Source organism: Harpia harpyja, chromosome 3, assembly GCF_026419915.1.
Source record: "Harpia harpyja isolate bHarHar1 chromosome 3, bHarHar1 primary haplotype, whole genome shotgun sequence".
Taxonomy (NCBI): domain Eukaryota; kingdom Metazoa; phylum Chordata; class Aves; order Accipitriformes; family Accipitridae; genus Harpia; species Harpia harpyja.
This window is the reverse complement of record NC_068942.1, coordinates 45,552,778-45,574,533: the sequence shown is the minus strand read 5'-3', so window position 1 is coordinate 45,574,533 and position 21,756 is coordinate 45,552,778. Positions and strand designations below refer to the sequence as shown.

The following is a 21,756-nucleotide window of genomic DNA, read 5'->3' as shown; positions in this document are numbered from 1 at the left end:
AGTTACTTGTTTTTGCTGTAAAAACTTCCTTTATTTTTTCTCTGCCCCTTCAGCTGCTATACTAGAAGATGGCATAAAAGAGAGATCCTAGATTGCCTCCATTGTCCTTTGTCTATTTAGTACCTATACTTTATAATTCTTCTACTTTCTTCCTTTCCATAATTACTAGATTTAAAGACTATCTCAGTTCTACAGGTTCTGCTGAATAGCGGCTTTAGGGTATGAGAAAGCATGGAGAAAACTTGGAGCAGCAGAGGACATTACTTCACTTTATGATTTTGATTGACCTTGGCATTTATATCTTCCCTGACTGAAAAGAACCAAGTCATAAGATGCTTTGGAAATTGCATAAATATGGGTGAGTGTGACTGCACACCTATTGCTGAAAATACTGCTTGAACATCAAACTCTACAGGCACTGCTTAACTATTAATGGGATTTACAAGGAAGTAGAAACAAACTGAAGACACAAAGTAACAGAGGGAAGGACAAACAGCAGAATAAATCACTGTTGATTGTGGAGAGGATGAAACCCACTCTTGGAAACACAGCTGAGAAAGACAACCATAAGAGCCTGACCTTGGCACTTGAGTCACAAGGAACTGAATGCTAACAAAGCTATTCCTAACACATAATGCTGACACACACAAATCCTGGCACGCATTTTGCCCTGGTCCTGAAGTAAATCATTAGTGTTGACTGAAAAGAAGACATTCATTTTAAATATTATTGGTATTTTTGCAGCTTCCTAGATGTGACAGGAGATGAAGCAGAGGAAGCTGTTATTATTAGCATGGCAAGCAAGAAGAGATTTGTCTCTCTGCAGAGGCCTTTGAATTCAGGCTGGCACAGTGAGACTAGTGGAGGATAAGAGGAGAGGGCAGAGCTGTTTACTGCCCAGAGAGTTGGGATCCAGGGAACACTTAATACCAGATTATTAACGCAGCTTACCAGCCATTCTCTTTTTGTAAACAGCCAGAGCCAGAGGGGATGAGAAAAACCCAGTCATAAAGCATTTAGCCAGAAACGTGGTGGGATTTAGAAGGAATTTTGCCCTATTCCCTTGCTGCAGAGTGATAGGAATACCAGAAAGACTTCTGAAGGAAAGAAATGCCCCCTAAAGTTCTGGAAACTAGGTCATCCTACTGTGACCGAACCAAGCTCATTAAAAAAAACAGGATGAAAATGGCTAAGAGTGAATTTCCTCTTCAAAATGTGTTGCGATGAAAGGTGCTGATTTCAAGCCCTGGAGACCAAAGTTCTCCATCTATCCATCAAACAAGAACCACAAAAGCGCAAGCACCGTAAGCAGCTTTCTCCAACCCAACCTGATAGCACAGAGGAACCCAGCTTCTAAAGGCAGACCAGACAGCTGCTGCCTTGGCCCACCCATTCAGTCCTCAGTTACTCAGCTCACATGGCAGCAGAGGTTCTGTGGGGATGAGAATAATTCACACATGGAAGTAAAGTGAAATACCTCAGGGACTTCTACCCTGCACCACTGAAGTGAATGAAGAGTTTTGCTATGTATTCCAATGAGTGTTTCTAATTCAGGAGCTCAGTGGCTTATTTTAATAGCAAAAGCAGACTCTGAAAAAAGGGGTCTATGTTCAATCGCTGGTGGGAAACCAATTAAGAGTTTTTAAGGCAGGTAAGCAATGTTATTCCCATCTTAAAAATGGGCCACTCAGGAACAGAGCAATTCTACTGCTTGCTCACTGTCACAAGTGCTAATTTCTAACAAAGTTAAGAAAACAACCCAGGAATGCTGACTTCCACTCTTGTGGTGGTTACTAGGCTACAGTGCCAGGTGAACACATTTACCTTGCAACGTATCCTGAAGGGCTTCAATTTGCTCCGTCAGCCTCTGATTACAGTTTTTCAGGTGGTAATTTTCTAGCTCAAGCTATGAAACAACAATAATAAAAACTGAAAAATAATGCAAAACTGTGTGTGTTCCACGATACAGAACATGTCGTCGTCTTTATTACATTCAAGTGTCTTAACAGGAAAAGGAAAAAAGGATGGGTGAGTATACCAGTCACCTTGAAATCCTTTTACTCAGCAGCTCCACTGGACAACCCACTTAAACACTTTGCTGTGCTTTCTCAAATAGCCTCTGTATATACTATTTGAACTTCTCAAATAGGTCTTTTAATTTCCTTCCCTGCTATTGTTTATCATTTACTCCTGTTCCAGAAAGAACTGTCACGTAAGAGACAATCAAAAAACTATCACCCAGGAGGAGCATTTTTCCCTCTTACCCTGTATGTGGTAAAAGGAGATCCCCTGGATCCATGGAACCAAAGGAATGAAAAAAAAAAAAAAACCAAACCAAAAAAACAAAACAAACCATTAAGGGTGCATTTACATTTGCAATTAGTGCACAAGTGATACTTTGCAAATTTGCCTTACGCCTTTGCTTGAAGTGTCTCAACATACATTCTTGAACACAGCAGTGGTGCACCCAAAGAGGCTTGCCTCTTGATGGAATCAAAGTTGAAATTGCACCCAGGGTGCTGTCTAGAGCAACCCATTTGCAACACACATGCAAAGTCCTTCAGTTGGCAGTGGTTCACTTGTGCATGGTATGTACCTAGAATCAGCATCTGGCACGAACTTCATTACCAGTAAAGATACAATGTGAACGTATGGTCCTGGATTCACAGCAGGTCACACGAACTCAACCCCTGTGCTTCCTCCTTTGTGCTGCACCAGTCAGTAATGTAGATGCACCTTAAGTTATCTCATATAGGAAAATGAAAGAGAAGCACAGCAGCTCTGTGAATTATCTAGGCAATCTAATGGGATTACAAAGCCACATCATAACAAAATTAGTGCCCACAAAGACTGCTTCTTCCAACTCCAACAATTTCCCTTTCTGGCATAAACTGGGAAATCTATGGCTTTAACTTGGAATAAAAGGGAAAGACCAGAGTGCCCCACTCCCAGTTGTAAACCATTACTGCACCTTTAAAACTGTGTGCTGACCCATTGCTCTCTCTCAGTTTTTCTAGAGGGTATTGAATTAGGCCCAGATAGAGGCATAAGTCCACAGAATGGATAGGAGGGAGAGGTTAGACATGAGAAAATGCTGGGCAGCAGGAAAACAACGTTAGTCAGAGATGGCAAATTAAGGAAGAGCAAAGGACATGTTTGTGTCACAGCTGCTTTGTCAGAAAGAGAGACAGAAACTGCACCCAGAGAAAAAAGGGAGAGGCAGAGGAAAGCTAGGTGAAAGCCACTTGTGACCAGTATACCTTCAGAAACTGCTTTCAGGCATTAGTGACTTTGCAGTCATTTATAGTTTGCCCAAAGCAGTAAATAGCCCTCAATAAGAGGGACGAACATAGCTCTGCAACTGCACGTGTGTAGGGCCAAAAAAGCAGAAAACCTCTGTGGCAGACTGACTGTCCTCAGACTACTGGCCTACATAGGAGCCCACTGGCAGTGCAGCCACTGTACCTACTCATAGGCCTTGAAACCTGGCAGCAAGCAAAAGACTCACCTCTCTCAGCTTAAGTGTTACCCACTCTTTGATCTTGGCAGCTTTCTCTTGAACAATTTTGGCTTCCTCAGTCCTCAACTGTTTCTGTGCCAAAAAAAGATTAGATGCATTAGGAGAGTACAACTAGCTGTTCTCAGTAAGTTACTGCATCATGAGTGACTTAAACATTGAAGCTCCCATTCCAGAGGTAAGATTTAAGACTGCTATTTGGATATTATTATTTAGCTGGCCTCTGAAAAATCAAGCTTTCAGTTGTCTTACGTGGTCCCTGGAGTCAGACTCAGAGGGATGTTTCAAGAGTTTGTTGTGGAATAGCAAAATCTAGTTCAGGTAATGATTGCCCACCTACCACAGTTTCTTTTGAGTACAGTCTGCAACTTTTCCTGTTTTAGATGGTTTTGCAATGTTGCTGTTTAGCATCTGTAGTGTTCCCCCAGCCTACACACACACATATTGTTGGCTGAAGTTAATAAGAATTAAGCAGTGCCTGTAAGTGATTTACAAAACATTGTAATAACTCCAAGCAAAAGGGATTCAATTGCTGCAAGCACAGGTGTAGAGTATAGACTTTAAAGGTGCATGAGATGGAAACTAATAACAACATATTTAACACACAATATTCTCATTAAGAAAGCAAATTAAAGAAAGGGGGGAAAAAAAAAAAAAAACAGCAGACTCAGGATAAAAAAAGCTCCAGAACTTGACCTTGAAACACTAAGACTTGCTAGGAGGTTTTGAGATGGTCTAAGTGGTTGTATGTTTACCTATCCATTAAAACAGGGTCTAGTCCACACAAAGATGTTATGGGAATATTGTTGATTTGTACAATGAACATTTTTCCCCAAGTATCTGCTTGGGTAATATTGCTACATCATCGTTTTTGCAGCTGTGTTTTCTCAGCTGCTTTTTTTGACTTTTCTGGGAATTTCCTTTGAAAGATGCTGGATTGATACTACAATCACCTGAAGCCTTCTGTTCATCTCCTGTGTGGCTTCATGAGAAGCCATGTCACTGAAAGGTCTCCTATGTACATAATGATTTAAACAATTACAAGGAGAAATCAGTTCCAGGAGTGAGGGAGGGGGAAATATACTCTATACAGCACATTCAGCCCTGGTTTCTCTAATTAAGTGGACAAAGGTAATACCTTCTGGTAGCAATTGGTGGTTTCCCTGCTAGATTTTTTTTTTTCCCCAGATGTGAACAAATACCAGTAATTATGATAATAAAAGTGTCAGTACTTACCCCCCTCCCCCACCAGTTTTTCACACTGAAGAGTGTAAGTTCACTTAATGAATACCATATAAATACATAGTAGACTGTAGGAAATTCCCCACATCTTCACATTACTTTTAATCACCATGTGCTATTCATCACCACAATTGCATATTTACAAGCTCTTATTCAAATACGTTTGCCGACTTTAAAATAGACCTTGGCAACATTATGGGTAGCAGTAACGTTCGTAGTTGAGCATAATGAAATAAAAGTAAACAAATCCGATGCTTCAAGAGGAATATTTATTTAGTTTTTCTCCTTGAATATGGCTGTGTGTGTTCCTAATCATCAGGTACCAGCCTTTGCTGGGGTTAGAATATTAGATGTGCCTACTGGTCTAAAATGATCTGGCGCATACAGTGGATCAATCATAGTCCTCTGAATATCCATCACATGGGTAATGCCTTTGAATGCCTAATGACCTGGACTTGTCTCAGATCAGGGACCAAGAGGTAAAAGATTCAGAATATTGCTACGTTACACAGTGAAGTGCAATGCCAAGATTTTATTTAGGGTCCTAAAGTAGAATAGTGACATGACGTCAGCATTGTCACAGAGCTTAGTAAGCCCTGCCTCTAAGCAGAACCAATTCACTCAAAGCACAATAACTGCATCTATGGGTGCTGTGCCTAAGATCCAGAAGCAGTTAGAGATTCTTTGTGTCCCATGCTATTGTGTGGTCCAGACATGATCTCAGTGTTCTCTTATTAACGCTCTGAACTCCAAAGCTCTCCCCAACCCAGTGAAAAAAATTAGGATGCCTTACAGGGACCCTTCGTGACCTTCCAGCACTGCCACCATCCCAACCCATTCTGAAACTAAACTGGTGACCCTAATAAAGAGTGTTTCCTGTCTGAAATTGTCAAGCTTCAGCTTTCATTTCTAGAATCTCACTTTGCCTCTTGTTGCTAGAATAAAAAGATTTCTACTAATAGAACATTTTTCCCACTTGTGTTTGTTGACTTTAATCAAATCACGCCGCACTTTTTTGGGTAAACCAGAATTTCTTCCATCTTTGATTGCAAGAGGGCCTTCCAGACCTTGATCACTATTGTAGCTCCTTCCGAACACCTTCTTTCTCCTCCAAAATGCAGAAAATTCATCTACATTCTGCCTGAGCAAGCTGGCCTGGGAAAGTGACCTGAAACCCAGAATACTACAAAAGACCTGATGCCTGATGTCCACACTACACATGGTCTGAATAAGTTCAGACAGCTTACTAATCTATTTTGCCCTTGAAATATGTGACAGTTAGATGTAAAATGTAACTCAAATGGGAAACTGTTTTTTTGTGTAAAATTCTAGGGAGCGATTTCCATTTAAAAGTAATTTACTTAGCAACATAGAAGAATACCTCATTACTCACGTTATAAAGACCACAGGGCAAGGCCTTTACTAGAGCTGAAATACAAGCCCCGCTGTAGATTTATCTCCTTCCTTCCACCAACTGAGAATGGAAGAGACTAAGAACTATCCATACCGGGAAACAGCTGATCTTTTATAATGAGGACATCTGACAAGAGATGAACTATGCTAAAGGATTGCTGAAGGCTGGGATAAGTCCCTTCCCAAGCAGCAGCGTATGCAGAGTCAGAGATGGGCTACATAATGATTTTGCAGAGCAATCTATATGCTAGGAAGCCAGAAAAATACTGTGACCAGACTCTAGCATTACAACTTCGGGTCTCAACACTGACTCAACACTAACATAGGGAAGTCCTTTAAGGACATTGACCAATCTCCTATAATGAAGAGGCAAGGGCTACTGAGGCTGAATGGATGTTTTTGCCTGAAAAGAAAAAAGGAAGGAGAGGATCTTGCACTGAACAGGGCATCATTTTACAGCTGATCTGAAAGCAACTGAGAGGCTAATATGTAATGGAGACATAATCTGTACCTTTGAAACATACATTACAGAGTCCCTCCAACTCAAGAAAGCTACAGGTCTCCCTGTAGAAAATATCTGTACCTGTTTTGCTAGCTGTGTCTCCAATCTGTTGATCAGAGCTTCCTTCCCTTGCACTGTGCCCATCAGCTCCTGGTATTTCCTGTGCAGAGTGCTGTCTGATTCACTGGTCTTCACGTTGGCTAGTTTTATCTTCTCTTCCATAACTCTGACCTGTAATGACAATCAGAGGGGGATAAAAAAAAGCCAAAACAATGCAAATGAAGGAGCTGCTTGTTTAGTGGTCAGACCCTAACTGTGAGTATTTGCAGGTTTCATATTTTTGAAGTTGGGAAAGGAAGAAAAAAACCCAAACCCTTCAGGTCACAGTTTATATACACATTTGTGGAAAGAACATTGTCCATTCATTTGTAATGCTGAAGCAGTAACAGATGCAAACTGAACCATGAACAGATAAACACACTGTGGATTGTGAAATATTTGCACACTATTAGTCAGAGAGACCATACAGGCACTATAGTCTACATAGACATATCGGCAAGGTACACCACATTTTCCTCCCTTGCAATACTGTGGCCAGCTTTTTACCTCATTCACTACCAAGGTATACACCGCAAAACCCTGGCCATATGCTTCAGATCAAGATTTCTATAGGGAAATGTACTACGGAGCTCCTTCCTCCTCCCATCCCCAGCTTAGACAATGTTTGGCAACTTCCGGCTTTCAGACAAGTGTGTTTTCTCCAGACCTGCTGAGCAGTTACTGTGTTAGATATTTCAGAAGCTTTGCCTATCTTTGAGCTCCTGCCAGTGCCAACACTTGTTCATCTCAGCAGGAGGAGCACCAGTGTAATGCTCCTTCGCTACAGACAAAGTTTCAATGCACTAAAATCTAGCTGCTGCTGAAACCTTTCAGGTTTTTAGCAAATTTTTAAAACCTCTTTGTTTTCTTCAAAACCTATGTCTCTCGATATGCCAGTCTGTTTTATCATTATCTCATCCTATTGCAATGTATTATAAGACTTCATTTCTAAAGGTAAATAGAATTCTGTCAACTTAACTCAAACCTGCTAATTGCAACGTTCAATGATGGGAAAATATCTGGTTCCAACACAACCCAGAGAGACTAAATCTGCAAAGAAACCAACTCCAGATACCATTAATTTGGCATGAGTTTGGAACCAGGAAGGCAGAATGCAGGCAATGATCCGAGCACTTCACAGAGTCTGTGCAAGAGAGTTACTCACGCTCTGTTGAGCAGCCTACACTTCATACTTGCAGAAGCTGTGTTTTGTCCTCCTGTCTGCCTGCATTAGGCAGAGAAGCAAACTGCCTCTTCCTCATACTGAATCAGAAAGGTAGGCGCCCAACATCCGAGCCAGAAAACTAAGCCTGCTGAGTCGGATGTGTTTTCATTAGAGTTTAGGGTGATTATAGTAAAAAGAAATGGCCCCTCCTTTCTGTCTGATGCCCAAATGCTGACTCTGTACTAGAGGCTCAGAGAGGGGACCGCAAACATGTGATTTCCTTAATTGAGGTTGGCAGCTACAGGGAGCCCATTGAATTAACAAATCCAACCCCCCAGACTCCTGGAGAGAAAGATAACAAGGGATTTTGTACTTGATGTGGAGCCCTCATTTGTCAGCTGCTTCTCATTCATGGTGAATATACTTGCTAGTGGAAGGGAATGGCCCTACTCCTATGCTGTCACTTCTTCAGGCTGTCAGGTAGCAATGAAGTATTTCTCTAGGAGCACTTATCTCTGGATGTGGATAAGGCTGCTGGAAAGGCAAACTTTGAGGGTTGCTAGTCTTTCGGATCTGCCAACACATGGCTGCAGAACTGGTGGTGGCAGGTGAATGAAGGCAACCCTCATTTCTTCTACACCTTCTCAGCCAAGTTCTCCCTTTCTTGCCCATTCTCTGACCTGGATTTGACTTGCTCTCCATCTGCTCCCTTGCTGTCATTGCATCTTACCATATCATGGACACTCTACTCCTGCCGTTGAGGTGTCTGCTAGTATGAAACCCCCTTCATTGGCCTGTGGCAATAACTCTATTTCCTGCTGGTGCTGTCACAGTGACAATGCTACCTTTGCCGGTCTTGGTCAGGTGTGGACTCACTGATATCACTCTCAAGAACAACTCTTGCTCTTGGCTGGCAGTTGCTGATCTAGTATAGAGGCCAACAGCATGGTGACTAGACATAGCATCTTTCCTATATTTAAGCTGGTCAGAAAAAAATCTTGATGTCAATATCAAACTGACATGCAATAGTACACTCTGCAGACAGAATACCTTACCAGGTACTTCAAGTTCTTGATTCCTAGGCAGTATGTTTCCCAGTGCTTATAACACTGCCTATTCAGTCCTTCACTACTGAATCTTTGACAGCTATTCTTGGCCATCTTGCACAGCTTTTAGTTCCGTACTTTAATCTCTGACTCAATGCTACATCCTGCAGCTCTTTCTTGTCCAGCTAGAGCGAGTTGGTTCACTTCAAACTTTCCCTTCAGCAGTGGTCTGCAGTGATGCAGAAGCTCAGACCATCTGGCCCTTCCTGGCTCTTTTGTTTTTATAATACTCCTTACAGCACAGACTGTACAACAGTCTGCTTCCTAAAGGTCCATTATTCTTCATAGCCTGTTCAGAAGCTGAAGTCTCTCTCTCCCCTTCTCCGTTATTCAAGAAGCATAGAAGGACTAGCTTAGACAATATGCCTAATTTTTAGATGGTTACAGTAATCTGCAATGAATCTAGCTCTTACTGTTTTTCTCCATGGGCTGCCGAGCCAGGCAGTAATTATTAAAAAGAACGTCCAAAACAACTGATAGGTTTTGCAGACACACCCTTACTTCTTTCGCAGAACCTCCTCTACTTGTAGACAAGTCCTTACCAGTACTCTTAAGTATTTGTTTTCTGAGGATCTGCCAGGCAGTTCTATCTCTGCACTTTAATCCTAAGGTACAACATCCCCTTCCTTTTCCATAACCAAGCATGCCTATCATGGATGAGGGGGTAAAGGCTGTGAAGCTGAGAGGCAGATATAAGGTGCTGGTTTTCACTTAGGGTTGAAGCTAATTAGGTGCCTGTTCACAGCTCAGGCTCAAAGACTGAGAAGTAGACCAGAAAATCCTTCACCACTGTAAACCAATGTTTCCCTAGCAGAGAACAGCACTGCAGAGTGCTGTCTGTATGCTAGACTGGAGGGAATTTAGAGTAAGTTACTGCTGGGCTTGTACCAGAGCAACCATAAGAGAATCTCTTACCTGTTTCTCTGCATCCTCAGCTCTTTGCTCTGCTTCTATCACTCTCTGTTCCAATACCTGCATCTTCAGAGCCAGAAGAGAAGGAGGGAAGAGGGGGAAAGAAAGAAAAGAAATTAACATCACCTGGAAATTCACCTGTTTTACTCAGGAATCTTCCATTTCTTGTGCAGGTCTACAGATCTTTGGCATCTTTTGGGTTAACTGGACAGCTTTGACCAGGAAAAAATAGTCTTTGACCTTTTCCAGTCTTCTGCCCTACTTTGAATTTACTAGAACTGTTTTCTCATTAGCGAGCTTCATCATTCATTACATGGGTCAAGGGAATAGTCCCAAAGTCTTGACCCCGTCTCTACAATTTACACACCATGGGCTGTCCCTGCAAGAAGCCTGTCTACAGTGTGCCATTCTTTCCTGGTTTTATTTTAGCTAGGATTCATTCACAATGGTAAATAAAAATGAATACATCTTGTAAATCTCACAGCAGGTTCTCTATGATGCCACATTATAACAAATGAATACTTTGCTTTGGCTTCAAAAGCATCACAGGCTCATAACTGACAAGATTAACAATGATCTTAATCTTCCTACGCTTCTTTTCTTTTTAAAGAGCTTTGCAAATGGACAGTTCTGTGATTCTTTATCTGAGCATTGCTGCTACTGAAGTCAAAGGACACTGAATAGAATTTTATTCTAAATGTATATAGATCACTTCATTCTCAGTGAAATGCAGATGTACCTGGGGTTCCTCTAACAGCTTACCACTAGAGCCCAGTCTTTTTTTTTTTTTTTCTCCCTCAAATAGCAACTAAGGATCTCATTCAGTGCTTGCAAGGTCATCTTCCTCCACCTGCCCTGCTTCAATGGGTCTCAGATTTAAGCCCAGTAATATGAAGTCAGTGACACTAAGTTTCATCCACTAAACTGCAAAATTTGAGGAATGCTTCACAGAGTTTCCAGTATTTACTTGTGTTTGACTAATGAAGGAATGACATACAAGCAGCTTCAGAAGATTAAAAGAATCATGCTTCAAGCAGAAAACAAACTATAAGGGGAACTGGGCTCCTTTTCTCTCCAATGTATTTTATGATTCTTGATAAAGCACTGGAGCCAAGTATTCAGGTTGGTCACTATGAGGACCAAACTAATACTTCTGAAAATGGGACTTATTCCTCTTGGGTTGATCACCCAGAATGGAGACGACAGCATTCCTGTGTTTCCATTTCCCTTCCTTCACATGGCAACAAGACAACTCTCCTTTTCATGCACACACATTGATCATAAGAGCAGGCTGACACCTATTGACAAACATATCAGAAAGGTATGTATACGTAGACACCTCAACGGTCATATAACTAAAAAAGCCATGCCGTAACAAATTCAAATCGTGAAGATCAGAAAGTGCCACATTTAGTATGATACCTCTCAAGTTTGCTTTTTCAGTGGAGCAAAGACATCACAGTCTATGGAGCTTAATATCCAAATCAAGGACACTTCTTTGGCAGAGGAACAGAGACATGCCACAGAAGATTGCACAGACAGCCGAAGCTGCTCTGACCGAAGACCCAGTCTCTGAGAGTCTTGGTAGAGGCTGAGCTCAAGGCAATCTAACACCAACAGCAGTGGTCTGGGTTATGACATGAGTCTGTGTCCATCAGGAACGGTGATCTACCCATGCATTTATCTATTAGTCTCTGGATAGTCATCACAGTAGCAGCAAAATATATTGGGGAAAGAGAGATGCTAACTGGAGACATAATACACCTTGTGAAACAAAGACTGTTTATGACAGTAGCTTCAGAGTCAATGGCCTCTGCTAGTTTTCTGATGAATTGACAGGATCTACATTCACAGCACAGACTTTAGATGAATCTCTGGGCCTTCTCCCAAAGGCTATCCTCTTAGACTAATAATTCAATCCTCCACAAGGTGGGTGATCTCCATAAAAGACTCAGGTTATTTTAAGAAGACAGCACTGTTCTGACTGAAAAACTCCTTGTTATTCCAGCCTCGTGACAGTTTGACTTTGCATTGCTAGTAGTCCTGGATCCTGATCAGGACAGAGAATGTACGTTGGGACCACTCCCGATCAGTAAGGAGTTATGAAACTTCTTGTGCAAGCAGGGTGACCTGGCTAAGTTCCAGTCAAATCAATTACTTTTGTCACCATAAATCCCTCCGTAGCCTTAAATGAACTTGTACTTTTCTTAACTTCCTGTACTACATTGTTGGGTTGTCCTACTACGAACTGTTAAATAACTGCCATGTTTCTCATGTACACAAAATGATTACTCCACCCACCCCCAGTGTCAGCTGTCTCACTGGAGCACATTCAGATTTAATACATCCATGCTTGTAAGGCTCTTTCAAATCCCTCAATGAAATAATAATAATGCTTGGTATTTACATGGGTCCTTTCATTCAAAATGCTTTATAATTTGACAAATGCTACTAAGCAACTTGACCCAGGTCACATAAAAAACCTTAGTGACCAAGCCAAATTCAAGTAACTCTTCTCCCAAACATTAGCACAGACAACTTGTATGGAGAGAAGCAGGCCCAGTTGTATAGCCATGCCTGCATGAGACAAAAGAGGCTTTTTCCAAGCGTTCATTGTTTATTAAAGTAAGACAGAAGCAGGTTAAAAGGAACCCAGATGGCCCTTCTAAAAGCTGCCAAAGATCTTCCTATCAACCATTCACACAGGCTTTCCCTCTCCTGATGGCTCAGAACATGCTAAACAAAATTGAGTGAAAAAAGTTCCTGGGCGTCTCAGCCTCATTTTCCTACTGCTGTTCTCTTCCAGAGCTCACTCCTAACCAGGTCATCTTGCTGCCAAGGCAACAGCCTGTTATGTCGCTCACCACCAGAGGAGTATTCCTTTCTTTGTGTGCGTACAAGAAAGTCAGAGAGGAAAAGTGCCTGTTTCCAAAGAGACCAGATCCCTGCTGACATCCACAAGAAGGCAGGACCCAGGGGTCCAGTGCCCTGCGGGGGTCCAGCAGGATGGCAGAGCTTTTTCTTGGAGGCCAGGGGCTGGGGTCCCTCTGCCACACCAACCCACAGCCAGGCTCTGTGCAGCTTGGGCAGCACTGCTTGATAGCTGAGACCAGGCTACCAATGTGGAAGTTCATACCATGTGAACTAGGGCACTGGCAGTTAAACCATTGAGTTTTAAATTCCTCATGTTCTGAACAGCAATCTAGATTATTCAATCTAAGCGGATTTTAAAAATCTGAAGTATTTAAACTGTTAGCGCACACTCTGCTACCAATGCCAGGCATGAATGGTTGGGGTATTTTTGTGAGTTAAAACAGTATAGTCTGCTTTAAAATCATAAAATTGGTTATAAAGACTAATTTTAAACATAGGGGAATTAGGCTTCCAAGCCTTTCAATCAGTAGCTTCCAGACCCCTGCGACAACCTAGCTGGTGAGCAAGTATCACACCGCTGTTAACATTGTTCTTCATTTTCACTGGCAAAACCATTTTATTTTTTTTTAGATTTTCCTGTTGCTGCAAACCATATCAGAGGATCTCAGGGGCAATGCTCACCACATGTTGGCAACATAGCTTCAAACTGTGCCCACTTCACATTTTTCAAGATGTCCCCCACTCCTCCAAAACACATTTTTGAAAATGCAGTACTCTTTCAAGTAAGTCTGAATCTCTTAATTCTCACAGATAGAACTGTAAGGAAAAAAAAATTTGAAAGTCACAGTTGCAATAAAATCTATGATAAAAATCCCTGGAGCTGGCATCAATATGCATAAAGCAGGTGCCTCCTTTGGTTCTGCATCGCTGCCCATCTGAGGGGGAGAAGGATGCAGCATGGACAGGAGCCCCAGTTGCTGTGACTGCTGGGGAGCCCTGTGGTGACTGAGAAGGAGGGAAGGAGGGTCTCTGAGCAAGTCATTGCAGTGCCGTCAGGAACCTGAGGCACGGGACACTTCGCAATAGCAGTGTTCAGCATGAGTATTGTGCGCTGAGCACCAGCTCTGGTGACTCCAGTCCAGCTGCGTCAGGAGAGCCTGCTGGAGCTGCCCCACGGTCCCCGAGGCTCTCCCCTTCCCACATGACATTCAGAGTAGGGAACTGCAAATCTACTAGCTCTTTGACCCTTCAAGTAAGCCTAGGACGGCACTGTATGAGTAGTTACAGAGTAACCTGATCACTGAACCAAGCTGCTCCTTAATCTTAACAAAGGGAACATCGCTTTGACTGAAAGGCTGGATTAATGGCAGTGAGGCCCCTTCCTTGAGGAGCCCCCTGAAACAGATGAAAACTTCATTCTCTGCCATGGCCCACAAACCTCCCTGAAGAGATAGTCAAAAGATCTCTGGCAAGTCTGTTCTCCAGAAAGAAAGTTTGATAGGTGGGTTTCTTTGTTTTGCGTGGGGGTAGCCAGGAAGTTTCTCAAAGCAGAAATTAATAAAACATGAGGCCACAGATTCCATAATGCAGCAGAGTATTGCACAAGTACTGTCTTTACCAGACCTGTGCCACATCTACACATGATATTTTTAATGCGCCTTTATCTAAATGGACTTTACAACCACTTCCAATGTTTTGCAAGGTAAATAATCACTAAGGTCCATCTCAGAAGCTACCTTGAAAAGATGAAGAGGGTGCTTAGAATTGCATAATTTCTTAAAATATGAAGGGTGGAATGAATCTCTCATGCAGTATACAGCATTAGTGGAAATGCAAGTACAGTGAAAGCAAGGATGAAAATTGCTCCACTCTGAAGTGGATGTCATTTGGATGTTTTTTACAACCAAAATCAACAAAAAAAGAACATGCACATAAAAGTTACATAAAACAAAATGGCACAAAAGTGAGTTTAGAACATATCTGTCATCGGGTACAGCTTAAAAGCATTTGGAGTAAACTGCAGTCAGCTGTAAAGATTTCAACTTCATTAGCAAACTGTGACTGAAAGAAACTGTTCTCACTTTCCAATGGTAACTGAATATCTCAGCAACCTTGGACTGGACTGTGATAAGGTAACCCACATTTTGCAACAAAGAAGGAACACCACAGCAACCTACAAAGTTGGATTTTATGCAAATTAGAGGTTAGTGAAAAAGCTTTAATTAAAATTGAAAAATAAGTCAAATTAAGGTAAAGAAAAAACACTAAAAATCCACACCATGATGGAAACAAACAAACAAAAAACCCACAACAAAACCCTCAAATCTTTGCCAGTCCTCTCCCTTAGGATTGCAAATGAGTTTACTTAGGGAACTTGAAAGAGCTTAGTAGGAGATGTCTCTAAAACCACAGACGCCATGCAAGTTTCTAACATCCAGATCTCAAAGTATCTTAGTCCTGCTCTTCAGTATCCCCAGAATGTTTTGACTGGATATGCAATGTTATTCTAACACTATGGCAGTACATGTACCCCTGTCCAGTCTCTTAACAGTACAGCATAATTTGCACTCCTGTAAGCTTTTCTATTGCCAGCAAGTCCTGATCCTGCTGTTCTTATCCAAAATATCCATCTTTGCTCTGCAGCTGCCTCAGTCGCTTTAGATATCCAAAATCTTGCTGGTACAGTGTTTTCCAGTAAAGTCGAATATCTGGTGATTTTCCAGTAAACAAGGCCAAATTCTTATTTTTACTAATGACACTTTACACCACTCTGACAGGCACATCTCTGTATCTCAAGTGATAAGCAGCGTGCAATGACATACCGTAATCAAGGAAGAAATCCTCACTGCAAGTAACAGCTTTATTGGATAGCTCAACATTTAGGGATTTTTTTGCTTTCATGCCATAACTCAGTGCAAAGTGGAAGAAGCCACCACTGCCTCACCTTTTCAGCTAACAGCTCGCGGATCTTGCTTGCCTGCAAGCGGAATTTGAAGAGCTGGGACTCCAACACAAGGCATCGCTTTTGCCAGTCCGTACAGCTGCCATTCTCCACTGTGAGTTCTGCCATTTTGAAGTTAATCATCCATTTGGGATGTCGTCTGAGGTGCTCTAAAAATCCTGTGGAAGAGAAGGTGGTGGGGAGGGAAGTATTTGAGGCAAACTTTTCACCCCTTGTGCCTAGTCTTCCTTGGTCCATCTTACAGGACTGGTAACAGAGGCCATTTCTTCTGCAAGCAGAAGATGAAATGGTACTATCCCAAGATATTGATATTGCCCCCTGCCAGAGGTCACTCTTTTAATGGATAACAGATAAATATTCAAATAAACTTTTACCTTTAGAGTGAGTAAATAATTTACTAATGCATCATACTGTATATTCCACAAACAGCCTTACTGCCATCCTCACAGCCTTGCTCAGCATGTTATAGACTAGGAATATTTTTACTTCTGCCTCCTTTGTACCAGTATGGCTGTAAACTTTCAAGTCACTAAAACCTCTTAAACATAACTCAGGTCACACACCCATTATTAACTTCAGGCACCAGTGCCTTATCTCATACAGACTGTGTTAAGATGCTGCGATGTATGAAGCAACACAATTCCCAATCCCTAACTAGATACAGTCAGTCCATAATAAGAGTGGAAGAGTAGCTGTACCACAGTATCTAAACAATCGCACTGTTAAAACATAAAGAGATCTCAGGCAGGAATAAGCTAGGGCTAAAGACAAAACATGCAGGTCTACTGAAGTCCTTGTAGACATCAAGAGATATACACAACTCCACAAAGTTGAAAAAGGTGTGATTTTTAAAGTTGTCTAAACAGTTACTGAGTAAGAAAATAAAACACTTCAGATATCTTTTACATGAGCACAAAGTATGTAAGATGTAGGTAATAGGTGTCCTTAATCAAATTCAGGCGTTTGTGAACGCTCACAAAAAGGTTTACAATATCAACTCCGCATGTGCAGTCCAGCAGCCAGCTGTATTACTCTACAATAACAAATGTTTACGAAGCCAGAACAGTTATTAGTTCATCAGCTTCATCAAAACACTGAAATCCGTACTTATTAAAGGAACTGCTCACCTGCTCACAGGCAAACTCGGTGCTTTCCTGAACTGGGACCAAAGCAACAGATGAAGACTTGGGAGAGAGCAATAAAGTCACTCAGCCTCATTGCCTTTTCATCTGCCTTTGCAGGATGGGAAAGCTTAGGATGTCCCTCTAGTTGTACCCACTTGCCAGGACACCTGGCTCATATTTTGCACATAAGATTCAAGTTACCCTAAGTATACATAATAGCGTAAGTATACATAACACAGCAAGCCACTCTATCCAGCTATGTATCTGCTGTTCTGAGTTAAGAAAGACACATTTTATACCCTTTAGCTACAAACATTACCTGTGAGCTATTTTAGGAAGTCTAAGACTGGGATAGATGTCCTGAATCATTAAGTCTTGTTCCTTCTCACTGTAGACAACCACATCATATAATCCCTCTCATAAATGAACACAGCCCTTCCCTAGAACCATGCAGGCAGTTTTGCTCCCACTATTCCTGTTGTTCTAGAACCTCACCCCTCTAACGAGCTGCCTTCTAATTATCAGCATAAATATAATCATAACTAGCTTGTATCTGTTCATTCTTGTAGATTATTGCCCTTCAATTTAGCTAGGTTTTTCCCTCCCTCATATTTACCCCTTGGTATATTTATAAATATCAAAAGCTTCTCCTTAAAGACCTCACTTTGCAAGACTAGAGATAAGGGGCTCTTTTAGTCTCAGAAGAAAAGCTCACCACTCTCCCTCTGCACCTGTTCCAGCTTCAGTGCACATCATATAAAAGAGTTGGGTTTTATCTTTCTCACTCCCCTTCACAGACATGGGTGACCACAACTGCAGCTGAAAGGCAGCATGCAGCCTCACCAAAGCCTTGTGTAAAAGCATTTAGTACTTTCCAGTCTCCTAGGGGGTACCTCACCTGATTGCATTTGCCTTTTTTACAACCACATTACACTGGTGGTCAACATTCACAGACAAGCCAACACAACCAGGACAGAGGAATCTCAGCTGGCTTTGCCTTTGCAAATGCCAGACATGGGAGTGCAGGGGGCCTATTACAATGATACTGGAACAGATTAATAAAGCACAGGTCTGTGCCAAATCTCCACATATCAAGAAACTCTGTACTACAGGTCATTGCAAAATTTAACAGGCCCATGGTTACCCTGTGGTTGATTAGTATATCCAGATCTTTTCCTCCTCTGCCGTTTCTAAAAAGTGCTTTCCCAGGTTTTGTGCCCACTTTATTACTGCTTCTAATATCTGATTTTACTTTGTGTCATTAGAGTTTATCCCATCCTTACTAATCCCCTGGGTCAGTCAACTCTTCCTGTAAAATACCTATCTTCTAACAGCCCCCCCCTTCAGCACAGTGTTGTCACATTCTCTTTTGTCATTTCTTTGTCTATCTTATAATTTTCTATTAATCCTCATCTCCTCCACTTAAGCTAATAACTTCCCCATGTGTCATCATATTGAATGATTTCTGAATGCCAGAGATTAGAATTACCATTTTTCCTCTCTCTAGCAAAAACATTACCCTTTTTCAGAGAAAGATACTGTATTACAATGTCTCATATTTACCTCTAAATTACAACTTTATTTACAACTTCAAATTTATTCTGAATTCTCATTTACTGTTAAATGCATCGTTCATTTTCCCGCATTCTCCTACACATAAGCAGTTCATCTGTACTTTATGAATTACAATATAAACTTTGGCACACTGACTTTAAATCCTTGCTACAGGACCTCCCATTTCACATGCCATTTTTTGTAATTCTTAACCATCTTAATCCACTAAATTCTTTTATTCCCCTCCTGCCCTCCGCTAGATATTGGTCCTTTTCATATCAGATAAAAAATTTATATGGCTATATGAACCATATTTATATGGTTATATAAAACTGGGGTTTTTTTCCCCTTTGCATATGAAGAAGTTAGGAATCAGATACTTTCAGGTGCAGTAATCTTACTTTAGGAACTTGGAAAACAGGAGGCAGCCACTTTGTTCAAACAAGCTGAGATTTTCAAAACTTCATTTTTAAACGCATACAGACACTTCTTAAAGAGCAGCTTGATTTTCAGTGTTAAGTATCAAACAACTTCCAGTGAAGATAACAGGAGCTACAAAGTCCTTAGAACTTACTGGGGGGAAAATGACCAAACCAACTGCTAAATGCAAACATGAGACTTCTAGTTTTGAATGTATCTGTAAGTTTTGATCAACATCGGTGACAGTTCTGACACTAAATGCTATATGCAAAATAAATATGAATATATTTACTTTGAGTGCCCATATCCAGTTGTAATTCTGATGAAGCTAAAATTTAATACCAGAAAGTCATGGAGTTGTTTCTGGTTTTCAGACCAGAAACAGCTGATGTCCCAGATGTTGGTGGATCCAGACTAGAATTCAAAACACTTCAGAGACTTTGTATATTTCCACCTGAAAAGCCTTCTGAGAATAAAAAGCAATTAATCAACATGAAGACTTTCAGGTGCAGATATAAATGCAAGTAAAGCATTTGCAGCTTTGTTCATTCAGTGCAAACAATGCAGAAAAGTGAAACAGTATTTCCGTATTTCAAATGTGAGTGTCGTCTCAGCTCAGGAATCATTTTACCCCGACTGTTATAGGGGATTCAGTCAGCCCAGGAATGCAGTTCTTAGCACCTGCCAGTAAAATGCACTAGACCCTGCCTGAACACTGGAGCTGAATACTGTTCTAACTTTCAGCTACCATCTTACTACAAAAGGAATCAGTAGAAACGTGTTAAGTGTAACACATGAAGGGAGAGAGATTTCCTCCCATCTCACTGCATCAACACCAAGAGGGTCAGCAGTATGGGTGATGGTCAAAACTCAGTGCAGAAACCCCGTACTATTAATCAACTCCCTGCCCCCAGTCACCTCATCTTCCACTTCATAACCAGTTTCACCCCCAGGCTTTTTAACCCTGAGGCCATTGGAATTGTTCAGCCACACAGTCATTTCCCGTTCACGAGTGCAGTCTGGGATGTGCAGAGCGTGGGGAAAAAAAAAAAATGACATGACAAGCCATGGGAAGGGCAAGGCTTGGCGAGAGCTAGGGGGGGGGGGGGGGGGGGGGGGGGGAATTTTTTTCCTCTACATCAGTGCAGGTGGCTTGGCTAGTAAAAGTGCCAGAAGGCAGGAAGAGGACTCCCGGTTGTGCCATTCTGCCTCCAGAGGTATTGCCCCACACACCTAGGCTTACCAGGAAGACAGAAGACACCGCAGGACTTACACATATTTACTCTTGGACTGCATTTTCCCCCTCGTTTGGCCGTTTCTCCCCCGCCCCTGCAGCTTCGGGACCAAAGTCCCAGACCCGAACGCAAACCTATTTAAGCAGCAAACCTCGATTAACAGAGACGATACAACATCACCCCCAGAACGCTCCCGCCTGTACCCTTACCGTCACCTCGAGGAACGAAAAGAGGGGGGAGAAAGGCTGCGACAGCCAGCCCCGCGCACACCAGCCCCCCGAAGCCCCCGACCGCCCTCTCCCCTCCGAAGCCCCGAGGGCTCCGCTGCCGGCAGACGCCTCCCCCGGCAACGAGGAGGGGGCGCGGGCCGCCGGAGCGCCTTCCCCGCCCGCGCTCACCTTGGCCGGCGCGGGGGTCTCTCCGCGGCGGAGCAGGGCGGTGACAGGCGCAGCCGGCGTCGCCCGGCGGCTCCGAGCCCAGCGCGGCGGTGCCAGCCCTTGCCGCGGGCGGCTGCGCGGCGCCGGGTGGCAGGCAGGTGCCCGGCACGGCTTCTGTCCCATTCAGCACTTTCCCATTCTCTCTCCCTTTTCCTTCGAGCGGGAGAGCCCGGCTCAAATATCAGAGCCGCCCCCCCCCCCGCCCCGAGGAGCGCAGGAACTGACATCACCCGCCCCGGGCGTTTAACCCCTTCTCGGGCTCGGCGGCCAGGCAGGTGGGGCGGGCAGCGCCCTGCCCCGGGTGCCGGGGCGGCCCGGGAGGAGAGGAGTCTCCCGGAGACATACCCCTCCCCGCCCACCCTGCGCCCTCAGGGGCTTCCGCTGAGGCCGGGGGTGCGGAGAACGGGGCGGTGCTGACGGGGCATCCCGGGCCGGGCTGCCCGCGGCCGCCCGGAGCGCCTGCCCGCAGCCCCCTCGAGGGGGAGCGCTCCTGCTCCCCCCTGCGCCGGGCAGCCATCTTGTTCTGCCAAGCGCCTTTGGGCAAAAGCCGAGCGGCGCGGGAGGACCCCCTGGGCAAAGGCGCTGGCGGCCGCAGGCTTCTTCCTCCGGCCTGCCAAACGGGGGAAGCATTGGTGTCGGGCCCTCGTCTCCTGAGATCCCCCTTGCAGTCATGTCCCAGCCTTCAGAGCTGATGTCCCCAAACCGCCTCCTGCCCTGAGGAGCAGCCGTGTTTTCTGTGGAGCAGCCAGGCGGGGAGCCGGCATCCACAGCACCCTGCTGCCCTCACCTCCCACCGCAACCCTGAGGGGCCGGTGGAGCGTCGTAGGCTCCAGCTGGAGCACCCTTCACTGGTTGTAGGCAGCCCCAGGGCATGGGGTTGGTGCCAGGATAGAGATGAAAACCAAGTTAGTGTAATGATGGCTCTCCTGACCAGAGAACACCATCCTGTACTGCGTACTTGGGCCATCTCTCATACAAAATGGCCCAGACAAACAGATCTGGGGCTTCAAGCATTTCTAATGATAGCTGCCAGCACACAAAATATTTTATTCAGTGATAGGTCCACCACTTACTGAGCTACTTCACATACAGCAATCCCTTATATGAATATATATTGACTTATATGAATATAGATTACCTGTGTTACTCAAACAGAGCTGGTAATCCCACTGCCAAGGAAGGCTGGCCGCAGCG

At 43.4% G+C, this 21,756-nt stretch overlaps 1 protein-coding gene across 2 annotated transcripts in view; it reads right to left on the bottom strand.

Moving 5' to 3' along the window:
* Positions 1-20,868, bottom strand: part of PLEKHH1 (pleckstrin homology, MyTH4 and FERM domain containing H1) — a 49,736-nt gene extending 28,868 nt beyond the window's left edge. Inside the window, exons 1-6 of one of the 2 annotated variants that reach the window (XM_052782394.1) lie at positions 20,524-20,868; positions 15,775-15,950; positions 9,960-10,022; positions 6,756-6,905; positions 3,509-3,592; positions 1,825-1,906 (exon numbers count right to left, since the gene is read on the bottom strand). In XM_052782394.1, the coding sequence (XP_052638354.1) occupies positions 1,825-1,906; positions 3,509-3,592; positions 6,756-6,905; positions 9,960-10,022; positions 15,775-15,915 (520 nt within the window). In that variant the 5' untranslated portion in view covers positions 15,916-15,950; positions 20,524-20,868. The remainder of the gene's footprint in view (positions 1-1,824; positions 1,907-3,508; positions 3,593-6,755; positions 6,906-9,959; positions 10,023-15,774; positions 15,951-20,523) is intronic. The other variant, XM_052782393.1, reaches the window with a different exon arrangement.
* Positions 20,869-21,756: the final 888 nt, after the last annotated feature.